General features: G+C 46.3%; 1 protein-coding gene across 1 annotated transcript; it reads left to right on the top strand.

The window, feature by feature from the left end:
* Positions 1–1,833: 1,833 nt before the first annotated feature.
* On the top strand, positions 1,834–23,162 carry LOC110531893 (leucine-rich repeat-containing protein 17). Its single transcript, XM_036956864.1, has 4 exons — positions 1,834–2,207; positions 12,410–13,314; positions 18,563–18,718; positions 21,417–23,162. Exons 2-4 carry the CDS (start codon positions 12,549–12,551, stop codon positions 21,845–21,847), a joined length of 1,353 nt encoding a protein of 450 aa, XP_036812759.1. The 5' UTR covers positions 1,834–2,207; positions 12,410–12,548; the 3' UTR covers positions 21,848–23,162.
* The last annotated feature ends 4,394 nt before the right edge of the window (positions 23,163–27,556 follow it).

Raw genomic sequence — 27,556 nt, 5'->3', positions numbered from 1 at the left:
CATGCTATAACATGTCTTTGCTGTCATCTGTCTGTGTAAAGGGAGGGAGGAATAGACAGACGTGTGTTTAGGCAAGTGAAATAACAGATGCTGTCTTACGCTTTTTCCCAGAGGTCTGCGGTGCTGATGAAGGTGACTCGAGCCAGCACAGGCGGCTGGTGGCACCTTGATCGTTTCATAAATGTATCTCCTCAGGATGTGTCTGATGTAGTGGTGGAAGGTTGTCAAGGTTGTGCTGAACTCATCTTCAAGGGAGAAATGTATCCGCCCAAGCAAGCTTCCATGATTACATCACTCCTCTGGACCTCCTCTTGAGATAAGAGAGAAATTACATTCTTAATTAAAGGTTTCATGCCTGCCTCAAACCAGTAGTATCCTGTTGTAGTGGCAGAGTCGGCTGTCGTTGTATTAATTGTCTGTTTCATAGTCATATAACAGATGGTTATATAACAGGCAGTTGGTCTGAGTTGATTGTGTCCCCATGTCAGTCCTGTCTTTTCCAACATTACAGAAACAATGTATTTCCAATCCGCTGTATGTGGAAGGAAGCCATGTGAAAAAGCCTGAGAAACTGGGAGGAAAGCTAACACAAAAAACATGTTTTGGCAAAAAATACAGTCTAATATCCATGTACTAAAACAAAAGCATCATATCTCAAACAATGGACTGTTTAAGTGTTCAGGTAGGGACATCTTTTTCTTAGGGAAAGCTGTGGAACCTGTGAGATGTGACATACTGCGAATTTAAACGCAATTTAAACGCATCTCTTATTGGTCGAGATTTTAAACGATCAAATCTATGTAAATTCCACTCAAGCAAAAAACAACAACAGAGGATTGTAAAACTCAAGATAAACCGTTAGGTTCTTATCTTGATCTTCTTAAATCAATGTCAAGACACCTGCCCTAAAAATAAAACCTCTGACTCTGCTGACTTTATAAAGGAAAAATGTACTTACTGTGACTGAGACATGTGCTTGTTCCACCTAGCTATCTTAAGATGGCTGCACTAACTAAGTAACTCTGGGTGAGAGTGTCTGCTAAAGGACTCAAAGGTCAAATGTAAATGTCTTCTTTCCCAAACCTACAACAGATTCCACAACACCTGTGTCCAAGGTATCGCGGTATTGAAAACAAAACAACAGCGTATACTTCCCCCTCTCGCCCCGACAGTACCTTGAAATGGGCTTTTAATGTGTGTTTGAATTATTTAATGAGAGGCACATCCATGGCTACCCATGGCGAAGTGCTCTAAGCCACCAAGAGCTTTAGTAATGTTATCTGGAGAGAGAGAGGGAGAGAGGGAGAGAGGGAGAGAGATGGTCTTACAGAACACTCCACAACAAATTTGAATGATGGCCGGTGTGTGTGTGTGTGTGTGTGTGTGTGTGTGTGTGTGTGTGTGTGTGTGTGTGTGTGTGTGTGTGTGTGTGTGTGTGTGTGTGTGTGTGTCTCATATGTTCATTAGCAGTCGACTCATGTTATAAAACTATGCCTGAAGGAGACTGCCAGCCTCCTCTGTTTGGGAGATATACATGTGGGCTTACACAGTCATACATTCCAACGGTTTGAAGCAGCCAGGTCTGAGTAATCATTAACATTCAGTAGTAATTACTATATCTGTTGTTTGTGAGCTTCTTCCTCCTCCTCCTCCTCCTCTTGCTACTCCTCCTCCTCTTCCTCTTCCTCTTCCACCTCCTCCTCCTCCTCCTCTTCCTCCTCCTCCTTCTCTTCCTCTTCCTCCTCCTCCTCCTCCTCCTCCTCTTCCTCCTCCTCCTCCTCCTCCTCCTCTTCCTCCTCCTCCAACAGCCTGACACTCTATGAGGACAGGACAGGCTAGGAGCTGGGCTGGAGGCGGGCCAGTTACTCAACACTGGAGAAACGGGTTTCTCTCCTCCTCGCCTGCCTGCCTGTCCGTCTGCATAGAACAGAGCAGAGGAGCTGTGTCATGTGTAATTTAATACCAGACGCAGGCTGACTGAGCCTCACTGCACACAGAGAGCCCTCTCACAGCCTGAGAGGCAGGCAGGAGAGGCAGGCAGGCTAAGCAGGCAGACTTCCAGGGTCCGGCTCAGCCCTCCATGACAGGACAAAGAGCAGGGGATGAGGGACCGACCAGAGCCCTAGTGAGGGACCGACCAGAGCCCTACTGAAGGACCGACCAGAGCCCTAGTGGACCCATCAACGTCTCCCTCTCCCCGTGGCCAGGTACCAGAACCCCCCCCCCCTCTCTCTCTCTCTCTCTGTTCTGTTTCCTCTGTTACAGTAGTACAGTCACAGTGTTGAAAGCAGCCAGTAGTGTAATAGAGATTTACTGTACTAGAATGGGCAGTAGCAGCACTTTCCTAAAGAGAACAGAACAACACAGAATTCTGCACAGTAAGAGGTTTTAGACATGCCACTGTAAGGGGTTTTAGACATGCCACTGTAAGAGGTTTTAGACATGCCACTGTAAGAGGTTTTAGACATGCCACTGTAAGAGGTTTTAGACATGCCACTGTAGAGGTTTTAGAAATGCCACTGTAGAGGTTTTAGACATGCCACTGTAAGAGGTTTTAGACATGCCACTGTAAGAGGTTTTAGACATGCCACTGTAAGAGGTTTTAGACATGCCACTGTAAGAGGTTTTAGACATGCCACTGTAAGGGGTTTTAGACATGCCACTGTAAGAGGTTTTAGACATGCCACTGTAAGGGGTTTTAGACATGCCACTGTAGAGGTTTTAGAAATGCCACTGTAGAGGTTTTAGACATGCCACTGTAAGAGGTTTTAAACATGCCACTGTAAGAGGTTTTAGACATGCCACTGTAAGAGGTTTTAGACATGCCACTGTAAGAGGTTTTAGACATGCCACTGTAAGGGGTTTTAGACATGCCACTGTAAGAGGTTTTAGACATGCCTGCTTGCACTCATTGCCTATTGATTATTTTGTCCGGGACATTTTGCAATTTAAGCTGTTGCCTTTTTTTCTGAAGTGGAAAACTTTCTCTTGTAAGAAGAGAAGTGTATGTGCTGTTTGTGCCCTTGAGGTGTAAATGTCTCTGGCCGTGTTCCAATGCAATCACCGTACTTTCTCCCTCTGGGAATGCTGGGAAGAACAGGGCTCTGGTAAACATCCCCTGTCACAGTTTCTTTCTCTAGATAATAACGCTGGGTTCAAGGCTTCAGGGCACTTTCTGATACACCAGTTTTCTGAAACAGGAGCAACTGAGAGGAAGTGTGTGGTAAAGGATCATACTGAAGGTTTTTAAGGATTAGTGGTCAGTGCTGTATGTTTCTGTTGGAATGTTCTCTCTGGGGTTCGGAATCCCATCCTAAAGCCAAGAGGGGATACACCGCATGAAGCACTGCAACCCTAAAGCCAAGAGGGGATACACCGCATGAAGCACTGCAACCCTAAAGCCATGAGGGGATACACCACATGAAGCATTGCAACCCTAAAGCCAAGAGGGGATACACCGCATGAAGCACTGCAACCCTAAAGCCAAGAGGGGATACACCGCATGAAGCACTGCAACCCTAAAGCCAAGAGGGGATACACCGCATGAAGCACTGCAACCCTAATGCCAAGAGGGGATACACCGCATGAAGCACTGCAACCCTAAAGCCAAGAGGGGATACACCGCATGAAGCACTGCAACCCTAAAGGCAAGAGGGGATACACCGCATGAACCGGATACACCAGATACACCGCATGAAGCACTGGAACCCTAAAGCCAAGAGGGGATACACCGCATGAAGCACTGCAACCCTAAAGCCAAGAGGGGATACACCGCATGAAGCACTGCAACCCTAAAGCCAAGAGGGGATACACCGCATGAAGCACTGCAACCCTAATGCCAAGAGGGGATACACCGCATGAAGCACTGCAACCCTAAAGCCAAGAGGGGATACACCGCATGAAGCACTGCAACCCTAAAGGCAAGAGGGGATACACTGCATGAAGCACTGCAACCCTAGAGGCAAGAGGGGATACACCGCATGAAGCACTGCAACCCTAAAGGCAAGAGGGGATACACTGCATGAAGCACTGCAACCCTAGAGGCAAGAGGGGATACACCGCATGAAGCACTGCAACCCTAAAGGCAAGAGGGGATACACCGCATGAAGCACTGCAACCCTAAAGGCAAGAGGGGATACACCGCATGAAGCACTGCAACCCTAATGCCAAGAGGGGATACACCGCATGAAGCACTGCAACCCTAAAGCCAAGAGGGGATACACCGCATGAAGCACTGCAACCCTAATGCCAAGAGGGGATACACCGCATGAAGCACTGCAACCCTAAAGCCAAGAGGGGATACACCGCATGAAGCACTGCAACCCTAAAGGCAAGAGGGGATACACTGCATGAAGCACTGCAACCCTAGAGGCAAGAGGGGATACACCGCATGAAGCACTGCAACCCTAAAGGCAAGAGGGGATACACTGCATGAAGCACTGCAACCCTAGAGGCAAGAGGGGATACACCGCATGAAGCACTGCAACCCTAAAGGCAAGAGGGGATACACCGCATGAAGCACTGCAACCCTAAAGGCAAGAGGGGATACACTGCATGAAGCACTGCATCACTTCACCCTATTTTTTATCTCTGGAAGAGCAAGAATAACATAGAGCTTTCAATGATCCCTGTGATAAATACAATTTCACATGTATTTATTTGATAAACTTCCCCCCTGCCTGCATGCTTGTGAGAGAGAGTTCACGTGTTCTAATTAGAGCTCCATGCTGTGTAAGCGTTCTCTGAGGATTGTGCTATGGGGAACAGATACAGACTCTGTCTGCCTCCCAAATGCCCATAGGGCTCTGGTCAGAACTAGTGCACTGCGTGGGGAATAGGGTGCCATTTGGGACACACTGACTGAACACCTCAGGCAACCTGAAAGGAAACTCAGTCAGATCAGGTCACGGTCGGGAATGAGTTTGGTTTGGGTGGCAGCAGGGTCGACTGGGAAATGAAAATAAAATCTCCGGTACAGTACAGTCCTTGTGTTCTGCACCACTTCCTATGGACGTTGTTTCCTCTCTGTTTCCATCCCCAGTGCCCTGTTCTGTGTTAGTGAAGCATTGAGATGCAGGCTGTGTAGGCAGCCAGCCTGCACTGTAGCTTTAAGGCTGCCTGCTGCTATAACGAGGCTGTTCACTGATCCATCCAGGTGCTGCTAGGGGAACGACCTACAGTGGGTTTAGCATTATAATACTCCTTTGGGGTGGGTCACTTGCACGACATCCAAGAATTACAGTCTAGAATAGACCGACAACATGGAGTCTATGTTGAGACAACGTTGTGTGGTGGTTGTGTGTTTGCTGTTCTTTCACATCAACTTGAGTTCCTCAGTTCAAGCACTTTGGTTGGACAGCGAGGAACCGACAGCGTACAGTGGGCTTTCCTTTGCATTACTAGACAGCTCAACACACGCAGCCCAGTCTGCCTCCTGTTGGTAAGTGCTGTGTTGTGTTGTGTTGAAGCCTGTGTGACCCCAGCTGTCTCTGTTAACTCTATCAGCAGCATCATACTGGGTTCTCCAGCCCCCGCCGAGCTCCAGCTCTTTAGCTGTACAGTGCATTAGTCTCACTCCCCACGGCTCTCAGGTTGTGTCAGACGGTTCATTTGCACTTTGACCAGCATGCCTGATGCCTGACTCCAGATAGAGGTACATAACATCTGTTATTACCACAGGGAATTGGTCTGGGATGGAGGTTGGCCAGTGAATTACAGTGCAGAACATTACTCAGTACCACTGCTACGTGGTGTTACACAGATACTCCCTACACCCAACACATGGCTATGTAAATGCATTGATTATTTACATTTTTTCAGATTTCAAACTTTTACTGGTATTATCATTTTCCTGCAGAGCACATTCTAGTAGCATGAGATTATTGCGGTAAAATACAGCTGATCTTTGTAAACCCTGTGTGTGTGTTGTACTGTGTGTGTGTGTCTATAGTTTTGTTTAATGTTGTGTTAGTGTACGTAAGTTGCTTTGTCTGAAACGTTGTTCCCTCTGCTGCTATTGGACCAGGTTTCTCTTGGAAATTAGATGTTATTTCAATGGAGAAAAAAACGGTGTAAATAAAGGTTAAATTAAAATATTACAAAAATTGAAGGACTCTTAAACATAAAAATGCTTTCTGAAAGGGAATTTATGCATAAACATTATAAAATGAAAAGAAACACACTTCACCTGCATGGTAAAACGTCTTTCAGTTGAACAGTACAGTGAGTGAGTGAGGTGAGTGAGTGAGTGAGTGAGTGAGTGAGTGAGTGAGTGAGTGAGTGAGTGAGGTGAGTGAGTGAGTGAGGTGAGTGAGTGAGTGAGGTGAGTGAGTGAGTGAGTGAGTGAGTGAGTGAGTGAGTGAGTGAGGTGAGTGAGTGAGTGAGTGAGTGAGGTGAGTGAGTGAGTGAGTGAGTGAGTGAGTGAGTGAGTGAGTGAGTGAGTAAGTGAGGTGAGTGAGTGAGTGAGTGAGTGAGGTGAGTGAGTGAGTGAGTGAGTGAGTGAGGTGAGTGAGTGAGTGAGTGAGTGAGTGAGTGAGTGAGTGAGTGAGGTGAGTGAGTGAGTGAGTGAGTGAGTGAGGTGAGTGAGTGAGTGAGTGAGTGAGTGAGTGAGTGAGTGAGTGAGTGAGTGAGTGAGGTGAGTGAGTGAGTGAGTGAGTGAGTGAGGTGAGTGAATGAGTGAGTGAGTGAGTGAGGTGAGTGAGTGAGTGAGTGAGTGAGGTGAGTGAGTGAGTGAGGTGAGTGAGTGAGTGAGTGAGTGAGTGAGTGAGTGAGTGAGTGAGGTGAGTGAGTGAGTGAGTGAGTGAGGTGAGTGAGTGAGTGAGTGAGTGAGTGAGTGAGTGAGTGAGGTGAGTGAGTGAGTGAGTGAGTGAGTGAGTGAGTGAGTGAGGTGAGTGAGTGAGTGAGTGAGGTGAGTGAGTGAGTGAGTGAGTGAGTGAGTGAGTGAGGTGAGTGAGTGAGTGAGTGAGTGAGTGAGTGAGTGAGTGAGGTGAGTGAGGTGAGTGAGTGAGTGAGTGAGTGAGTGAGTGAGTGAGTGAGGTGAGTGAGTGAGTGAGTGAGTGAGTGAGTGAGTGAGGTGAGTGAGTGAGGTGAGTGAGGTGAGTGAGTGAGTGAGTGAGTGAGTGAGTGAGTGAGGTGAGTGAGTGAGTGAGTGAGTGAGGTGAGTGAGTGAGTGAGGTGAGTGAGTGAGTGAGTGAGTGAGTGAGTGAGTGAGTGAGTGAGTGAGTGAGGTGAGTGAGTGAGTGAGTGAGGTGAGTGAGTGAGTGAGTGAGTGAGTGAGTGAGGTGAGTGAGTGAGTGAGTGAGTGAGTGAGTGAGGTGAGTGAGTGAGTGAGTGAGTGAGTGAGTGAGTAGGTGAGTGAGTGAGGTGAGTGAGTGAGTGAGTGAGTGAGTGAGTGAGTGAGTGAGGTGAGTGAGTGAGTGAGTGAGTGAGTGAGTGAGTGAGTGAGTGAGGTGAGTGAGTGAGTGAGTGAGTGAGGTGAGTGAGTGAGTGAGTGAGTGAGGTGAGTGAGTGAGTGAGTGAGTGAGTGAGTGAGTGAGTGAGTGAGTGAGTGAGGTGAGTGAGTGAGTGAGTGAGTGAGTGAGTGAGTGAGTGAGTGAGGTGAGTGAGTGAGTGAGTGAGTGAGTGAGGTGAGTGAGTGAGTGAGTGAGTGAGGTGAGTGAGTGAGTGAGTGAGTGAGTGAGTGAGTGAGTAGGTGAGTGAGTGAGGTGAGTGAGTGAGTGAGTGAGTGAGTGAGTGAGTGAGTGAGGTGAGTGAGTGAGTGAGTGAGTGAGTGAGTGAGTGAGTGAGGTGAGTGAGTGAGTGAGTGAGTGAGGTGAGTGAGTGAGTGAGTGAGTGAGGTGAGTGAGTGAGTGAGTGAGTGAGTGAGTGAGTGAGTGAGTGAGTGAGTGAGGTGAGTGAGTGAGTGAGTGAGTGAGTGAGTGAGTGAGTGAGTGAGGTGAGTGAGTGAGTGAGTGAGTGAGGTGAGTGAGTGAGTGAGTGAGTGAGTGAGGTGAGTGAGTGAGTGAGTGAGTGAGTGAGTGAGGTGAGTGAGTGAGTGAGTGAGTGAGTGAGTGAGGTGAGTGAGTGAGTGAGTGAGTGAGGTGAGTGAGTGAGTGAGTGAGTGAGTGAGTGAGTGAGTGAGGTGAGGTGAGGTGAGTGAGTGAGTGAGGTGAGTGAGTGAGTGAGTGAGTGAGTGAGGTGAGTGAGTGAGTGAGTGAGTGAGTGAGTGAGTGAGTGAGTGAGTGAGGTGAGTGAGTGAGTGAGTGAGGTGAGTGAGTGAGTGAGTGAGTGAGTGAGGTGAGTGAGTGAGTGAGTGAGTGAGTGAGTGAGTGAGTGAGTGAGTGAGGTGAGTGAGTGAGTGAGTGAGTGAGTGAGGTGAGTGAGTGAGTGAGTGAGTGAGTGAGTGAGTGAGTGAGTGAGTGAGTGAGGTGAGTGAGTGAGTGAGTGAGTGAGTGAGTGAGTGAGTGAGTGAGTGAGTGAGTGAGTGAGGTGAGTGAGTGAGTGAGTGAGTGAGTGAGTGAGTGAGTGAGGTGAGTGAGTGAGTGAGTGAGTGAGTGAGTGAGTGAGGTGAGTGAGTGAGTGAGTGAGTGAGTGAGGTGAGTGAGTGAGGTGAGTGAGTGAGTGAGTGAGTGAGTGAGTGAGTGAGTGAGTGAGGTGAGGTGAGTGAGTGAGTGAGTGAGGTGAGTGAGTGAGTGAGTGAGTGAGTGAGTGAGGTGAGTGAGTGAGTGAGTGAGTGAGTGAGTGAGTGAGGTGAGTGAGTGAGTGAGGTGAGTGAGTGAGTGAGTGAGTGAGTGAGTGAGTGAGTGAGTGAGTGAGTGAGGTGAGTGAGTGAGTGAGTGAGTGAGGTGAGTGAGGTGAGTGAGTGAGTGAGTGAGTGAGTGAGGTGAGTGAGTGAGTGAGTGTGTGGCTATGCCAGCCTGGTCTGATATAGCTGAATGGGCCCGGAACTAGGGCATTGGGCTGGGCCGAATATGGGCCGAAGTTGGGCCGGAACTGGGCCAGAGCTGGGCAGACCAGAGGGGGGGTTAGAGGCCCCAAGCTTTGCCATGTGCACTCCATATGGGAGAGTGTGTGTTTACACTGGCAGAGGCACGGTCGGGCGCTAACAGTGCTTACGTGGAGAGAGACTAACTTACAACAAACTGTCTGAATGGCCCTAGATGGCAGTCATCTTTGTGTTATAATGGTTTATTTTCAGGGAGCAGATTAAATACCCACAAGTCTCTTGTTTTCATATTGTCCCTAAGGGAGTGGCTACAGTGGACGGATGGATTGAGATCTCACTAGTGTAGCTTTGCTGCGTGTTTGCTTGCTAGGTAGGATACTATAGGGCAAAGTGTTCTCAGACTGAAGAATTCTCTAACTCATTGTGTCTATAAACTCAATGTTTACACTACCTCTTCTCCATCTCTCCCTGTGACTGGACTGTTCCACTGTGGAAGGCTGTGGGGGAGGAGGAGGGGGGGGGGGGTGATACAGTTGGACTGGCTCACTGTAGCAGGAGATGGAGGGTGTTGTCTGGCAGACATTATGGCTGCTGCCTCACATCACACTTGGGACTAATGAGTCAATACTGTACAGGCCCATCGCTGGTGGGGGTGAAAACACACACACACACACACACACACACACACACACACACACACACACACACACACACACACACACACACACACACACACACACACACACACAGCAAGCAGAGCCAGACACACTGCTACATAACGTTGAGCTAGGTTTGTCATCATTGCTAAACCATAAAAGTAGATTAACATTTCCTCTGGGGAAGTTTTGATGCTGCCTTATGTTTGGCCGTACTGTAACCTGGGTTGGACCTTATACATCTAGGTCAACATGAGGAATGACTGAGATATGATTGTTTTCCTGGTAGAATAGCGTATATCCTGGGAACCATATTTGAATGGCATACATATAACTACTAAATATATACATGATCATTAAGAGAATTCAAGGTGCATCATCAACACTAACCTGTAACACCAGTGATAATAATAAACTCAGGGTAATTCCATTCAGCTACACAGAGCCTTCCCTCAGGGTAATTCCATTCAGCTACACACAACCTTCCCTCAGGGTAATTCCATTCAGCTACACACAGCCTTCCCTCAGGGTAATTCCATTCAGCTACACACAACCTTCCCTCAGGGTAATTCCATTCAGCTACACACAACCTTCCCTCAGGGTAATTCCATTCAGCTACACACAACCTTCCCTCAGGGTAATTCCATTCAGCTACACAGAGCCTTCCCTCAGGGTAATTCCATTCAGCTACACACAACCTTCCCTCAGGGTAATTCCATTCAGCTACACACAACCTTCCCTCAGGGTAATTCCATTCAGCTACACACAACCTTCCCTCAGGGTAATTCCATTCAGCTACACACAACCTTCCCTCAGGGTAATTCCATTCAGCTACACACAACCTTCCCTCAGGGTAATTCCATTCAGCTACACACAACCTTCCCTCAGGGTAATTCCATTCAGCTACACACAACCTTCCCTCAGGGTAATTCCATTCAGCTACACAGAGCCTTCCCTCAGGGTAATTCCATTCAGCTACACACAACCTTCCCTCAGGGTAATTCCATTCAGCTACACACAGCCTTCCCTCAGGGTAATTCCATTCAGCTACACACAACCTTCCCTCAGGGTAATTCCATTCAGCTACACACAGCCTTCCCTCAGGGTAATTCCATTCAGCTATACACAGCCTTCCCTTAGTGTAATTCCATTCAGCTACACACAGCCTTCCCTCAGGGTAATTCCATTCAGCTACACACAGCCTTCCCTCAGGTTCATTCCATTCAGCTACACACAGCCTTCCCTCAGGGTAATTCCATTCAGCTACACACAGCCTTCCCTCAGGGTAATTCCATTCAGCTATACACAGCCTTCCCTTAGTGTAATTCCATTCAGCTACACACAGCCTTCCCTCAGGGTAATTCCATTCAGCTACACACAGCCTTCCCTCAGGTTCATTCCATTCAGCTACACACAGCCTTCCCTCAGGGTAATTCCATTCAGCTACACACAGCCTTCCCTCAGGGTAATTCCATTCAGCTACACACAGCCTTCCCTCAGGTTAATTCCATTCAGCTACACACAGCCTTCCCTCAGTGTAATTCCATTCAGCTACACAGAGCCTTCCCTTGGGGTAATTCCATTCAGCTACACAGAGCCTTCCCTTGGGGTAATTCCATTCAGCTACACACAGCCTTCCCTTGGGGTAATTCCATTCAGCTACACACAGCCTTCCCTTGGGGTAATTCCATTCAGCTTCACACAGCCTTCCCTTGGGGTAATTCCATTCAGCTACACACAGCCTTCCCTTGGGGTAATTCCATTCAGCTACACACAGCCTTCCCTTGGGGTAATTCCATTCAGCTTCACACAGCCTTCCCTTGGGGTAATTCCATTCAGCTAGACACAGCCTTCCCTTGGGGTAATTCCATTCAGCTAGACACAGCCTTCCCTTGGGGTAATTCCATTCAGCTAGACAGAGCCTTCCCTCAGGGTATTCCATTCACTACACACAGCCTTCCCTTGGGGTAATTCCATTCAGGTACACACAGCCTTCCCTTGGGGTAATTCCATTCAGCTAGACACAGCCTTCCCTCAGTGTAATTCCATTCAGCTACACACAGCCTTCCCTTGGGGTAATTCCATTCAGCTACACACCTTGGGGTAAGGTAGTTAGGGAGGTCTTTACAGCCGCCATGTTTATCAGATTATGTTTACAGGAGTGGACGTACACAGACATGTAAACTTCCTCCTCTTTGATGAATGTTTGTGAGCCTAGTGTACAGATGAATTACTGACTGGAGAGAGCGAGAGCGAGAGCGAGAGAGAAGAGCAGACCGCCATCAGGTTTTGTGTTGGGAAGAGAGGAACAGAGAGATAGGAGAAGAGAGGAGGGGAACAGAGAGAGGAGAAGGGAGGAGAGGAACAGAGAGATAGGAGAAGAGAGGAGAGGAACAGAGAAATAGAAGAGGGGAGGAGAGAAACAGAGAGATCAGAGAAGGGAGGAGAGGAACAGAGAGATAGAAGAAGGGAGGAGAGGAACAGGGAGATAGGAGAAGGGAGGAGAGGAACAGAGAGATAGGAGAAGGGAGAAGAGAAACAGAGAGATAGGAGAAGGGAGGATAGGAACTGAGAGATAGGAGAAGGGAGGATAGGAACTGAGAGAGAAGACTGAGGAACAAAGGAAATGGGGCACTGTTCCATGACAGTGTTTTAACTCTCTCTCTGTTTGATAGACTATCATATAACATGCTTTATGTTTGTTTCTCTCCATCATTCTTCCTATCCTTCCCTTTCTTCCTCTCTATCCCTTCCTTTCCCTCTCCTCCCGAACAATGAACTCTCCACTTAACTCTCTCTCTCTCTCTCTCTCTCTCTCTCTCTCTCACAGCTGTAGCCTGCCTTCCCTGGCACCAGCAGAAACCCAAGGTCATCTCTGATTGCACAAGGCCATCCCTCTCCCCTTCCCTCCCTCTTGTTCCAGTCTTGCCACTCCCCCATCTCCCAGTGGTGGCATTGGAGCTCCCAGGATGCGGCTGCTCAGCGCTCTGCTGCTCCTCCTGCTCCTCAGGTCCACTGAGCCCAGGAAGGGTGGACGGAACAGAGAAAGGGGCAGGGCCCGGGGTAAAGGCAGGGCCAATGCTGTCAAACGCCAAACCTCTGAATGCAAGGAATACATGGAGGCCGGAGAGAAATACCTGGACTGTCAGGACCGCCAGCTGACCGGGGTGCAACAGCACTGGCCTGAAGACATCCACCACCTCCTGCTGGCCCGCAACAAGATCCAGGTGCTCAGAGACAACACCTTCTCCCAGTTCAAGAACCTAAAGAGTCTGGATCTACAACAGAATGAGCTCTACATGGTGGAGGAGGAGGCGTTCGCAGGGCTGGGACAGCTCACTACTCTGCTTCTTCAGCACAACCAGATGAAGACAGCTTCTGAGGAGCACCTGCTGCCCTTGCCAAACCTCCGCTACCTGCGTCTCTATGACAACCCCTGGGACTGCCGGTGCTCGCTGGATAGTCTGGTCAGGACCCTGCAGGTGCCCAGCAACCGTAACCTAGGGAACTACGCCAAGTGTTCGGAGCCGGACGCGCTGAGAGGTCAGAAGCTGAAGAAGATGAGGCCAGAGCTGCTGTGTGCTGAGGATGGGGAGGGCCATCTGCCAGGGCAGAAACCTCAGGAGGGGCAGGGCAGTCTGCCCAAACCACCTCCCATCAAGAAGTACCCTGATGCCAACTCCTTGTGCCACACCTACATGTTCCCCAAACCCATGCTGGACTGCAAGAGCAAAGGTAAGCTATGAGCCAACCAAGCTTGTCTCCCTTTCATTTGTTTGTGTGACCTGTGTGAAGAATTTCCTCCTTGGAGGACAATGGCATGTTGTATTCTGGTCTTTCAGAACACTGGAGTGAGTTATTGGGGTTCTCAGGGCCATGGGTTCCTCGACCAAGATGAATCTCTACTGAAACAGCTTTTTAGTCCAAGATTAGGACTAGTATGGGTCAGGGAAACCGGCCCTCCGTGTATGAGTCACATGTCCATCTGAAATCTCTGGGCATTGTTCACTACACATGGTTGTTGTGAGGACTTTTGGAACAGTATGGAGGAGAGGCTGGCTACTGGATACTCCAGATCTGTGGTTGATAAGGACTACTTTCTAAATGTGTTCTCGATAATTTCCCTGAATCAGAATGTGGTAGGAGACGACTGTAAACCGTGAGGCCTTAGAGTGACGGCTTGCAGCATGGAAACCGTGGAAACCATCATGTAACGTTAGACACAAAGGGACCAAGGGAAAATATGGAGTCTAATTTCTGTCTCCCGTCCAGACTCTCACATCTGGTGCCGTTTCTGTGCTATGTATAACTGCCACATTAAAACTGCTATCAGGACTATAACCTCTAGAGAGATTAGCTTTCAATATTGTTTTTCAAATAGTCATTAGGCCCAGACCCATGGGACTGACTACAAATCCTCCTGCATGGAGTCCATATTGTGTGGGGACTGCTTTTGTTTGAGCTCCAAAATACAACATGATTAGTCCCTTCATATGGATTTAGTATAGACGTGGCAGTATGGTCATGAATAGTCCCTTCATATTGATTTAGTATAGACGTGGCAGTATGGTCATGAATAGTCTCTTCATATGGATTTAGTATAGACGTGGCAGTATGGTCATGAATAGTCTCTTCATATGGATTTAGTATAGACGTGGCAGTATGGTCATGAATAGTCTCTTCATATTGATTTAGTATAGACGTGGCAGTATGGTCATGAATAGTCTCTTCATACTTATTTAATATAGACGTGGCAGTATGGTCATGAATAGTCCCTTCATATTGATTTAGTATAGACGTGGCAGTATGGTCATGAATAGTCTCTTCATATTGATTTAGTATAGACGTGGCAGTATGGTCATGAATAGTCTCTTCATATGGATTTAGTATAGACGTGGCAGTATGGTCATGAATAGTCCCTTCATATTGATTTAGTATAGACGTGGCAGTATGGTCATGAATAGTCCCTTCATATTGATTTAGTATAGACGTGGCAGTATGGTCATGAATAGTCTCTTCATATTGATTTAGTATAGACGTGGCAGTATGGTCATGAATAGCCCTTATTGATTTAGTATAGACGTGGCAGTATGGTCATGAATAGTCTCTTCATATGGATTTATTATAGACGTGGCAGTATGGTCATGAATAGTCCCTTCATATTGATTTAGTATAGACGTGGCAGTATGGTCATGAATAGTCCCTTCATACTTATTTAGTATAGACGTGGCAGTATGGTCATGAATAGTCCCTTCATACTTATTTAGTATAGACGTGGCAGTATGGTCATGAATAGTCCCTTCATACTTATTTAGTATAGACGTGGCAGTATGGTCATGAATAGTCCCTTCATACTTATTTAGTATAGACGTGGCAGTATGGTCATGAATAGTCCCTTCATACTTATTTAGTATAGACGTGGCAGTATGGTCATGAATAGTCCCTTCATACTTATTTAGTATAGACGTGGCAGTATGGTCATGAATAGTCCCTTCATACTTATTTAGTATAGACGTGGCAGTATGGTCATGAATAGTCCCTTCATACTTATGTAGTATAGACGTGGCAGTATGGTCATGAATAGTCCCTTCATACTTATTTAGTATAGACGTGGCAGTATGGTCATGAATAGTCTCTTCATATGGATTTAGTATAGACGTGGCAGTATGGTCATGAATAGTCCCTTCATATGGATTTAGTATAGACGTGGCATTATGGTCATGAATAGTCCCTTCATATTGATTTAGTATAGACGTGGCATTATGGTCATGAATAGTCCCTTCATATTGATTTAGTATAGACGTGGCAGTATGGTCATGAATAGTCCCTTCATACTTATTTAGTATAGACGTGGCAGTATGGTCATGAATAGTCCCTTCATACTGATTTAGTATAGACTTGGCAGTATGGTCATGAATAGTCCCTTCATACTTATTTAGTGTGGAAGTGGCAACACTCTGATGTATTGTTCTACTGTATATTTATGACGTCACAGTGAACTGGCCCTTTGATCAAGATGATGAATGACAGTCATATAATGATGTACTGTCCCTATCCTGTCCCCAGAAAGCCATTTGTCAGAGTGCAGTTAAACGTGCAAGAAGCAGCAACACTGGTCTCTCTATTCTACTGTCGCCATATAAAAGATCCCCATGTTCAGCTGGAGGAAACTATTTCTCTTCCCCTCTGGAAAGGCTTTCAATCAGTCCTTTATCTGAACCTCACTAGATCATCTCACTGGTCATAGCCTCCCTCCCTCCCTCCCTCCCTCCCTCCCTCCCTCCCTGCCTCCCTCCCTCCCTCCCTCCCTCCCTCCCTCCCTCCCTCCCTCCCTCCCTCCCTCCCTCCCTCCCTCCCTCCCTTCCTTCCTTCCTTCCTCCCTCCCTCCCTCCCTCCCTCCCTCCCTCCCTCCCTCCCTCACTCCCTCCCTCCCTCTCTATCTCTCTCTCTTTCTCTCAATCCCTCTCTCATCTGTGAATTCAGAGCCTTAATATACTGTAACTAATAACTGACCAGAGGTCATTACACTGGAAACAAAGTCTCATTTGTAAACACTGGAAATGTCCCTACAGTACACTACCGAACTGTGCGGGAGCAAGACAGAATGTATCTAACCACAAATAAATAATCTCTGTGGTACATACATGATATGTGGGAGAATATGTCAGAGTGCATGTACTTTCTAGATAAATGTCGTCCAGGCAAGATGACGCCTGATTTAGTCCTGATCTATCATTAGCAGAACAGTTGAGTCAGCATATGGAGAGTTGGCCTGCTTGTCATCTCTGTAAAGCATAACCTCCTCTTCTGACATTATATCATGGTTTCTTGGAGTTCCTGTAACCGATGGCCGTGTGTTTTGTCAGCTGACACATTCTGGGGGAGTCAGGATGTGTAGCAGAGAGGGAGTCATATTCTGCTGGTAGTCTCCTCTCCTCCACAGCATGATGGGTAATATTCTGCTGGTAGTCTGCTCTCCTTCACAGCATGATGGGTAATATTCTGCTGGTAGTCTCCTCTCCTCCACAGCATGCTGGGTAATATTCTGCTGGTAGTCTCCTCTCCTCCACAGCATGATGGGTAATATTCTGCTGGTGGTCTCCTCTCCTCCACAGCATGATGGGTAATATTCTGCTGGTGGTCTCCTCTCCTCCACAGCATGATGGGTAATATTCTGCTGGTAGTCTCCTCTCCTCCACAGCATGATGGGTAATATTCTGCAGCTGTTCTGTTGTTACGTCAGTCACTGACAGCTTCAGTAATTAGACTGGTAAGTTAGTCTAGCGGCCAGCCATCTAAACTTCTAGTAAGCATGGTCAAATTGCAGACCGGTGGGCCCCCGTTGATTTTGTTAGTCACTCTCACTCAGATATCATCTTAAAAACTGCAAACATTTCTCTAAACCCTATGGCAAAATGAGTAGAATTGCATGGAATTTGTTATAAAATTACTAAATCTTCTCTCCGCCCCATGACAAAATGTCACTTAGGGCCCCCAAAAGGCTAGGGCCAGCTCTGACTGTATGAGTGGGTATGGATATAGGGCCAGCTCTGACTGTATGAGTGGGTATGGATATAGGGCCAGCTCTGACTGTATGAGTGGGTATGGATATAAGGCCAGCTCTGACTGTATGAGTGGGTAGGGATATAGGGCAGGCTCTGACTGTGGCCCCTCATGATGAGTTCAGATTCTTTCTGAAAACTGTTATGGCTGAACGACCTTGACTTCTCCCAACATCCCAACCATCTGCATGTTTCCCCACTCACTGCTGTAGTCTGAACTAAAGCATATCACAGGTGTTGTGAGGCAGGGGTTCGATAGATAGGGGAAAGAGAGAACATCTCCCATGTGTCCCAAATGGCACCCTATTCCCTACATAGTGCACTACTTTTAACCAGAGCGCTACCATGACCCATAGGGATATGGACAAAAGTAATGTACTATCTAGTGAATCATGTCATTGAGAATGCTAACTTCTGTCTCTGTTGTTGTGAATGCTCCAGCAACCTCATCTAAAAGCCATGGAGCGTTAATCTCCTTTCCTTACAGTGGAGGATGATGGATGTCCTATGCTGTTATGATATTAGAACGGATGTCTGTCGTTAAGGTCTGTGATAGTTCCTTCAGCTGAATGATGAATAAACCGTGCTCAGAATGTGGCAAACTGGAAGCAGTCCAAGACTGTACGTGGATTTTGACAAACAACCTTTCTGTGTCGTTCATGAAATTAAAAATGAAGGTTTTCCACCCCACCACAGCTCGGTTCATTCTCAGCTGAGCGCTGTCATTGTGAACATGACTGAGAAAACGGGTTCCAAAGACATCATTCATTATGAATTGTTAGTAGAAGTTGTATGCATTTTAGGGACCACCTACTTCGTCTTCATGTCTTAGTCTTTATTTTAAACTCTAGATTGAGAACAATGGCTCTTGCAGAAGTTTTCCTTCTATGGTAAAGGCTGCTGGCGATCACAAAAAAAAGACAGAAGCTCTCAGAGGTCTTTTCAGCCTGTGGGAAACCCTGTTTCATACGTTGACCTTCATGTTTCAAACCCTTCAAAGGCTAAGGTCAACCCAGAGTGCTGTGAATAACAGTCCTGCTTGGCACAGACATCCTTCAAAGGCTAAGGTCAACCCAGAGTGCTGTGAATAACAGTCCTGCTTGGCACAGACATACAACATGGCTACACAGGGACTATAGAAAGGGGAGGCCATCTTGATATTCTCAGGGCACACTCGGAATTCACATATGTAGGAATCCAAATTTCAGTCACTCTGGCGATCAACAAGTATGCATTGGGTTGAAAAAATCACATATGTCCCAAAGTTCCTTGTGTGTCCGCTTATGTTTTTGTTCATGTTTTCATGCAGTATGATAGCTAGCTGATTTGGCCATTGTAAACATGTCTGGGTAAGCCATTAACCTTTCACTGACCTCCATATTCTCCCTCTCTGTCTACCCCCCCCCCTCCCCTCCCTCCAGAACTGAAGAACATCCCCTCAAGTCTCCCGTCAGACATTGTGAGGATGGACTTGTCCAGTAACAACATCACTCAGCTCCGGCCCAAGGAGTTTGTTGCTGCCAGGGACCTGAAGCTTCTCAACCTCAGCAGTAACAGTCTGGATCAGATCGACACAGGTGAGGAGAGAACATACACTTCCTTCAAACAGCACAATCATTGTGGATGTGTGCCAAGTCATGCTGCACAGAGGATCAGATCTCACAACACCTGAAGAAGGGTTTAATAAGATACAGTAATCTGAGATATATATGCTTTTTGTTAAATATGTTTTGATTTGTGACTTACAGTAGTGAGTGCATACACTTCCTTACTGGTCCCCCATTGTAATCGAGCCCACATTGGACCTGCAAAGAAAGAGGTCAAAAGAGGAATCAGAGGAGGACCTTGACCTTTAGTCCATTCATCACAAAATGGAGGCATGGCTTTATTTCCTCCTGAAATAGAATTGTTAGAATCCCTGGGGTAATGTGGAAAAAGAGGCAGAAGAAAGACAAATATAAAAACTCACATACTTTATATACCATACCAGTAATTTATATATTGGTTACCAGTACTTTATGTACCATACCAGTACTTTATATACCATAACAGTACTTTATATACCATACCAGTACTTTATATAACATTCCAGTATACCATATACCATACCAGTACTTTATATACCATACCAGTACTTTATATACCATACCAGTACTTTATATACCATAACAGTACTTTATATACCATACCAGTACTTTATATACCATACCAGTACTTTATATACCATACCAGTACTTTATATACCATACCAGTACTTTATATACCATACCAGTATACCATATACCATACCAGTATACCATATAGCATACCAGTATACCATATACCATACCAGTATACCATATACCATACCAGTATACCATATACCATACCAGTATACCATATACCATACCAGGCAGCGTTGAGTCTGGATCAATTCCACACATAGATAAAAACCCTTAACTCTCATTAGCTTCTCACACGGATGAATCTGACTTAAAGGAGCCTACGATGTCATAAACCTGCTCCATCTTCTCACACGGATGAATCTGACTTAAAGGAGCCTACGATGTCATAAACCTGCTCCATCTTCTCACACGGATGAATCTGACTTAAAGGAGCCTACGATGTCATAAACCTGCTCCATCTTCTCACACGGATGAATCTGACTTAAAGGAGCCTACGATGCCAAAAACCTGCTCCATCTTCTCACACGGATGAATCTGACTTAAAGGAGCCTACGATGTCATAAACCTGCTCCAGCTTCTCACACGGATGAATCTGACTTAAAGGAGCCTACGATGCCATAAACCTGCTCCATCTTCTCACACGGATGAATCAGACTTAAAGGAGCCTACGATGTCATAAACCTGCTCCCTCTTCTCACACGGATGAATCTGACTTAAAGGAGCCTACGATGCCATAAACCTGCTCCATCTTCTCACACGGATGAATCAGACTTAAAGGAGCCTACGATGTCATAAACCTGCTCCAGCTTCTCACACGGATGAATCAGACTTAAAGGAGCCTACGATGCCATAAACCTGCTCCCTCTTCTCACACGGATGAATCTGACTTAAAGGAGCCTACGATGCCATAAACCTGCTCCATCTCGTTTGTAGAACCAACAAGGTTCTCTATTTGCTGAGGAATCACTACACTACCTTCTAGTTCTGTTACATTTGAGAACTGGGAAAAAACGCTGTCTCATTATTCCTTGGCTCACAAGAGCTGGTCACATAGCCAGGAAGCTTTGCCAGGAAAATAGTAAATAGAAAATAGTTCCCTTATCATTAATTATTGCAGAACATATGCAAACAATTGAGTATTTCCCTGAGTTGTTAACAAGTAATTAATGGTGGTAAATTCCGACCAACTATGACAACCAGTACTGTACACATAGTCATTAACTACTATGATCGAGGAGAAAGAATAAGAAAGAAATAGCCTGTTATGGATAAAAAGCCAATCCGTTCTGGACAGAGAAAGCAACTGCAAATTGAACACAATTCTCATTAAGTATTCACAAAATGCTCCCTCAGTTTTCTCAGGGACTGTGAGAAGCTAAGCTCTGTAGCAAGCCCAAACCGGTTTAAAAAATAGACCAGAATTGTTGTCTCATTGAGTTGCACAGACAAACCAGTAGAAACCGGACAGTAATTCTCATGAGTATGATAAGAGCATAATCTGAGGGGGTTTGTGGGAGTGGTAACAGGAGGGTCACTCTGGAGACAGTGCTAAATACAGTAGGCCTATCTATATTTATGGTGCTAGCTTGCACTGCCACCATTACTCAGGGCTACACTGCAGAAAACACATCTTAAAGATGTCTGCTAGCTATTAGGCACATCGTAGCCACATCAACAGGCTAACTTCAGCTTGAATTAGAGCTGAGACTAGGTGATAGGGAGAGCACTGGTCAAAGTTAATATCAGCATGTGTTTGAAGACGAGGTGCTGAAAATGCAGTCGGAAATTAGTTATGGAAGCTGTTACTCTTTCTCGTGTTACAGTGGAACATTAGTTCCTGGTAATAATTCAGTATTCATGTCCGTTAGTGGACATTACTTTCATTGAAACTTTCCACTGAGTGCTACTGTATAAGATTAATTGAAGTAGCAACTGACCTCTAACCCCAATGTCCTCTCTCCCTTGTCCCCCCTCTTCAGCTGCATCCACTGGGCACCTGTACCTGTCCAGTAGGAAGTTCTTCCACTGATACTTGTGCTATAAGAATCATTGAAATTTCCTGTCCCTCTAACTAACCCTTAACATCCTGCATTTCTCCCCCTCTCCATAGCTGCGTTTGCGGGCCTCCTGTACCTGCGAGAGCTGGACCTGTCCAACAACAGCCTGCACTACTTCCAGTACGGAGTGTTGGAGGACCTGTACTTCCTCAGGATGCTGAATCTGGGGGATAACCCCTGGGTCTGTGACTACAACATCCACTACCTGATCTACTGGCTGAAGCATCACCCCGGGGTGGCCTACTCTGGCCTAATCTGCACCGAGCCTCAGGAGTTCAGGGGCTGGCCCGTGGAGAATTATGTCAAGACCTACAACGGAGAGTGTCCCAAGGATAAGGATCCACAGCTAGGGAAGGGTGATACAGGACAGGGACAGACGGCTCAGGAGCTAGTGGCCGAGACAGAGGAGGCGGAGATGGAGCTTCTGCCGAAGCCTCTGAGAGACCCCAGACCAAAGAAATATGAGGTCACCAGGTTGACTTAATAGGACAGAGTTGGAAATTAGAAGAGAACTGTTGTTGTTGTTTTCTATTATCACAGAACATTCCAATTCAGTCTATCAGAGTTTTTTTTTTACTTTCGAATTCCCAACAGCATGACCAATGCAGGACAGCTGGATTCCCAACAGCATGACCAATGCAGGACAGCTGGATTCCCAACAGCATGACCAATGCAGGACAGCTGTATTCCCAACAGCATGACCAATGCAGGACAGCTGGATTCCCAACAGCATGACCAATGCAGGACAGCTGGATTCCCAACAGCATGACCAATGCAGGACAGTTGGATTCCCACCAGCATGACCAATGCAGGACAGCTGGATTCCCAACAGCATGACCAATGCAGGACAGCTGGATTCCCAACAGCATGACCAATGCAGGACAGCTGGATTCCCAACAGCATGACCAATGCAGGACAGCTGGATTCCCAACAGCATAACCAATGTAGGACAGTTGGATTCCCACCAGCATGACCAATGCAGGACAGCTGGATTCCCAACAGCATGACCAATGCAGGACAGCTGGATTCCCAACAGCATGACCAATGCAGGACAGTTGGATTCCCAACAGCATGACCAATGCAGGACAGTTGGATTCCCAACAGCATGACCAATGCAGGACAGCTGGATTCCCAACAGCTTGACCAATGCAGGACAGCTGGATTCCCAACAGCATGACCAATGCAGGACAGCTGGATTCCCAACAGCATGACCAATGCAGGACAGCTGGATTCCCAACAGCATGACCAATGCAGGACAGCTGGATTCCCAACAGCATGACCAATGCAGGACAGCTGGATTCCCAACAGCATGACCAATGCAGGACAGTTGGATTCCCACCAGCATGACCAATGCAGGACAGTTGTTGCTGTTTTCGTTACAAGAATATTTCGTTGTGGATATACTTTTTTGAAAAAGTAGAGGTTGATATATTTTTTACGATATCCAATTGTTAGTTACAGTGTTGTCCCATCGCTGCAACTCCTGTACGGACTAGGGAGAAGCGAAGGTCGAGAGCCATGAGTCCTCCGAAGCACCAATATGTCAGAGGAAACATGCATGCACGCAGCTACCACAAGGAGTCACTAGAGAGCAACGGGACAAGGACATCCCAGCCGGCCAAACCCTCCCTAACCCAAACAATTGTGCGCCGCCTCATGGTCGCGGCCGGCTGCGACACAGCCCGGGATCGAACCCAGATCTGTATTGACTCCTCATATAGATGGGAGGCCCGAGGTACATTTCTTCTAAATGTATGATTTAGACAATCTGTTCATGAAATAAAAGCAATTTTTTTTCTTAAATGAATGAGGTTTACATTACTAACACACACACTTCACTTATCCTAAAGGGATTTAGGCACATCCTTCCCCTAACCCCTTCAACTATCTGTTAGATCTGTGATGCTTCACCATAAAACATGGAGCGTCTTCGGGTCAGTTCAAAACAGCTGTTCCACGGCTTCACTACCTCTTCCTCTCCACACTACCTCTTCCTCTCCACACTACCTCTTCCTCTCCACACTACCTCTTCCTCTCTGCACCTCAACACATGAAGCTGAGGAGTTAGACATGGACCCGCTGAAGACCTAAAGTACATTTAGTCAGTCCACACGATCCTGAACAGAAACCGATGTCTTGGTTCATACACACACACCATAAGTAATTCACACATGCAGGGATTGTGGGCCATCTGATGTATGTGGTGGGTTTCTATAGTGACACGTGTCCTGAATGATCCTGAAGGTCCCATGTTAGCCAGCGGAGCCCTGTGACATCACAGGAGTCAGACATGACTCTGATGTTCTAAGCAGTATTGTGAGCATCTCAGTGAGCCAGGATACGTCCAACGATAGTATGCACAGCTGTTACTCTCAGAGCTTTCTCACATTTAGGAAACGTGTTGTTTGGTATGTCAGAAAAAGAGGGGGGAAACAATCTTCTTCAGTCAAGCTGTCCAATTATCTGATGTTCTGCTGTTTGGTATGTCAGAAAAAGAGGGGGGAAACAATCTTCTTCAGTCAAGCTGTCCAATTATCTGATGTTCTGCTATCTGAGGAGAGAGTCTGAAGATCACTGCCTGCGAATGTCTATTTAAAAACATTTGAACATTTTCTTGGTCACATACACACGGTTAAGCAGATGTTATTGCGAGTGTAGCGAAATGCTTATGCTTCTAGTTCTGACAGTGCAGTAATATCTACAGGTAATCTAACAATTCCACAACAACTACCTAATACACCCAAATCTAAGTAAAGGAATGGAATAAGAATATATACATATAAATATATGGATGAGCAATGACCGAGTGGCAGAGGCAAGATGCAATAGATGGTATAAAATACAGTATATACATATGAGACGAGAAATGCAAGATATGTAAACATTATTAAAGTGACTAGTGATCCATTTATTAAAGTGGCCAATGATTTCAAGTCTGTATGTAGGCAGCAGCCTCACTGTGTTAGTGGTGGCTGTTTAACAGTCTGATGGCCTTGAGATAGAAGCTGCTTTCCAGTCTCTCGGTCTCAGGTTTAATGCACCTGTACTGACCTCGCCTTCTGGATGGTAGTGGGGTGAACAGGCAGTGACTCGGGTGGTTGTTGTGATCTTTTTGGCTTTCCTGTGACATCGGGTGCTGTTGGTGTCCTGGAGGGCAGGGAGTTTGCCCCCGGTGAGACCCCACCACCCTCTGGAGAGCCCTGTGGCTATGGGCGGTGCAGTTGCCGTACCAGGCGGTGATACAACCCGACAGGATGCTCTCAATTGTGCATCTGTAAAAGTTTGTGAGGGTTTTACATTTCTTTAGCCTCCTGAGGTTGAAGAGGCGCTGTTGCACCTTCTTCACCACACTGTCTGTGTGGGTGGACCATTTCAGTTTGTCCATGATGTGTACGCCGAGGAACTTAAAACGTTATACCTTCTCCACTGCTGTCTCGTCGATGTGGATAGGGGGGTTCTCCCTCAAACCTACTACTGTTATGTCGTCTACAGACTTGATGATTGAGTTGGAGGCGTGCATGGCCACGCAGTCATGGGTGAACAGGGAGTACAGGAGTGGGCTGAGCACGCACCCTTGTGGGGCCCTAGTGTTGAGGATCAGCGAAGTGGAGATGCTGTTTCCTACTTTCCCCAGCTGGGGGCGACCCATCAGGAAGTCCAGGACCCAGTTGCACAGGGCAGGGTTCAAACCCAGGGCCTCAAGCTTAATGATGACCTTAGAGGGTACTGTGGTGTTGAATGCTGAGCTGTAGTCAATGAACAGTATTCTTACATAGGTATTCTTGTTGTCCAGGTGGGATAGGGCAGTGTGCAGTTTGATGGCGATTGCATCGTCTGTGGACCTATTGGGGCGATACGCAAATGAAGTGAATAACTACACTGTTTGTATTCGGCCATATTCCCAGTCAACTTTCCATGATTAAATGCTGTGGTTCGTGCTTTCAGTTTTGAGCGAATGCCATCTATCCACGGTTTCTGGCTAGGGTAGGTTTTAGTAGTCACAGTGGGCACAACATGTCCTATGCACTTCCTTATAAACTCACTCACTGAATCAGCGTATAAATCAATACTATTCTCTGAGGCTACCCGGAACATGTTCCAGTCCACGTGATCAAAACAATCTTGAAGTGTGGATTCCGACCGGTCAGACCAGCGTTGAATAGTCCTTGTTACGAGTACATCCTGTTTGAGTTTATTCCTATAGGAAGGGAGAAGAAAAATGGAGTTGTGGTCAGATTTGCCAAAGGGAGGGCAGGGGAGGGCCTTGTATGCATCACAGAAGTTAGAGTAGCAGTGATCCAGAGTTTTGCCGGCGCAAGTACTACAGTCAATATGCTGATAGAGTTTAGGTAGCCTTGTTCTCAAATTAGCTATGTTAAAATCCCCAGCTACAATGAATGCAGCCTCAGGATATATGGTTTCCAGTTTACATAAAGTCCAGTGAAGTTCCTTGAAGGCCGTCGTGGTATCGGCTTGAGGGGGGATTTACACAGCTGTGACAATAACCGACGAGAATTCTATTGGGAGATAATACGGTCGGCATTTGATCGCATGGAATTCTAGGTCAGATGAACGAAAGGACTAGAATTCCTGCATGTTGTTACAATTACACCACGAGTCATTAATCATGAAACGTACACCCTCACCCTTCTTCCCGGAGAGATGTTTATTTCTGTCGGTGCGAAGCACAAAGAATTCCTGTGGCTGTTTTCCATTTCAAATTCAATTTCTGTCCTTTGCTCAGCAACACCTTGATGCGAGCAAGACCATTTGTTATAGAGTAACTATTAAAAAAGATTTTCATAAAAACCTCTCGAAGGACTTTAATAGATGGTATTGGGTATCTGCAGATTTCATCAGTTGGAACGGAACCTTCTACGGTGACTGTGGAACTATACTGTGCAGAATACGTGTCTGGAAGAAAACCCAACTTGGATGAATTGGGATATTGAAAACAGAACACTGCCTAACTTGAAAGAGCCCGCAGAAGGATCATAAAATGACCCCCAATTTGTTTCTGCTTTTGTTATGACTACAATACACAGGTACAAAAGAAAAGTAGTGTACAGGATACAGTAACTTTTCCCTCTGATTATTTAATTCAGCAACAGTGATTCATGGGATGATAAGCTTTCTGAAACACACCACCCAAGGTGATCATATAAATGAAACAGGCTTCACATAGCCATAGAACAGCTGTAAGAGATTGTCACTCGACCAGCGTATGGTTATGCACAGCTGCAACCAGATCACTTAAAATAAGATTTTTGGTTGTTTTCTCTCCAAGATACAGATGCAGTATCTTAATTTCATCATCATGTTGATGCACAAATGTTCCTGCACGGCAGGAAATGGACACTTGTAGTGTATCCAAGGTTTAAAAAGTCCTCTGTTTGTAATTTCCAGTTTAACAAACTGTCCTAATGAAAAATGGATCAACCCCTACAAAACAAAATCATAAATTATATTCCACATTTCCTGTTGCTGCAGGGTTATTTTACTGCTATGGCGAACTGGCTCAAATGAAGGTCCTACATCTGTACAGCAATGAGAACACATTTTCACAAACAATCATCATGAGTTGTTCTGCATCTGGTTAGGGAAAGGGAATACCTAGTCAGTTGCACAACTGAATGCATTCAACCAAAATGCCTTTCGCGTTCAACCCAAACCCTCTGAATTAGAGGTGCGAGGGGCTGCCTTAATCAGCACCCAGTTGTTGGGAGGTAACTGTGGTCCATGTAGCTCAGTTGGTAAAGCATGGTGCTTGCAATGCCAGGGTTGTTGGTTTGATTCCCATGGGGGACCGGTATCAAAATGTATGTACTAACTAATGTAAATTGCTCTGTATAACAGCATTTACAAAAATGTAACTGCTCAAGGGCAGAACAGCTCAGGGATTCAAACCAGCAACCGTTCAGTTACTGGCCCAACGCTCTTAACTGCTAGGCTACCTGCCGCTGGTCCACTTTGTGTTCAAAGTGGACCAGCGCTCACTTGTACAGAGAATCTCACATTTTCTACTGTTTGAGTGTCGGCACCTTTTTAGAGAATACCGGCTCAAAAATATAAAACCTGGTACACAAATATGATGTACTTCAATCCACTTCAAGCCCTGTTCCGCACTATTCTGTGAACAAGCCCTGTTCAGCACTATTCTAAGAACAAGCCCTGTTCAGCACTATTCTAAGAA

Source organism: Oncorhynchus mykiss, chromosome 21 (assembly GCF_013265735.2).
Source record: "Oncorhynchus mykiss isolate Arlee chromosome 21, USDA_OmykA_1.1, whole genome shotgun sequence".
Lineage (NCBI taxonomy): Eukaryota > Metazoa > Chordata > Actinopteri > Salmoniformes > Salmonidae > Oncorhynchus > Oncorhynchus mykiss.
The sequence above is the reverse complement of the archived record's forward strand: the minus strand, read 5'-3'. Positions and strand labels throughout refer to the sequence as shown.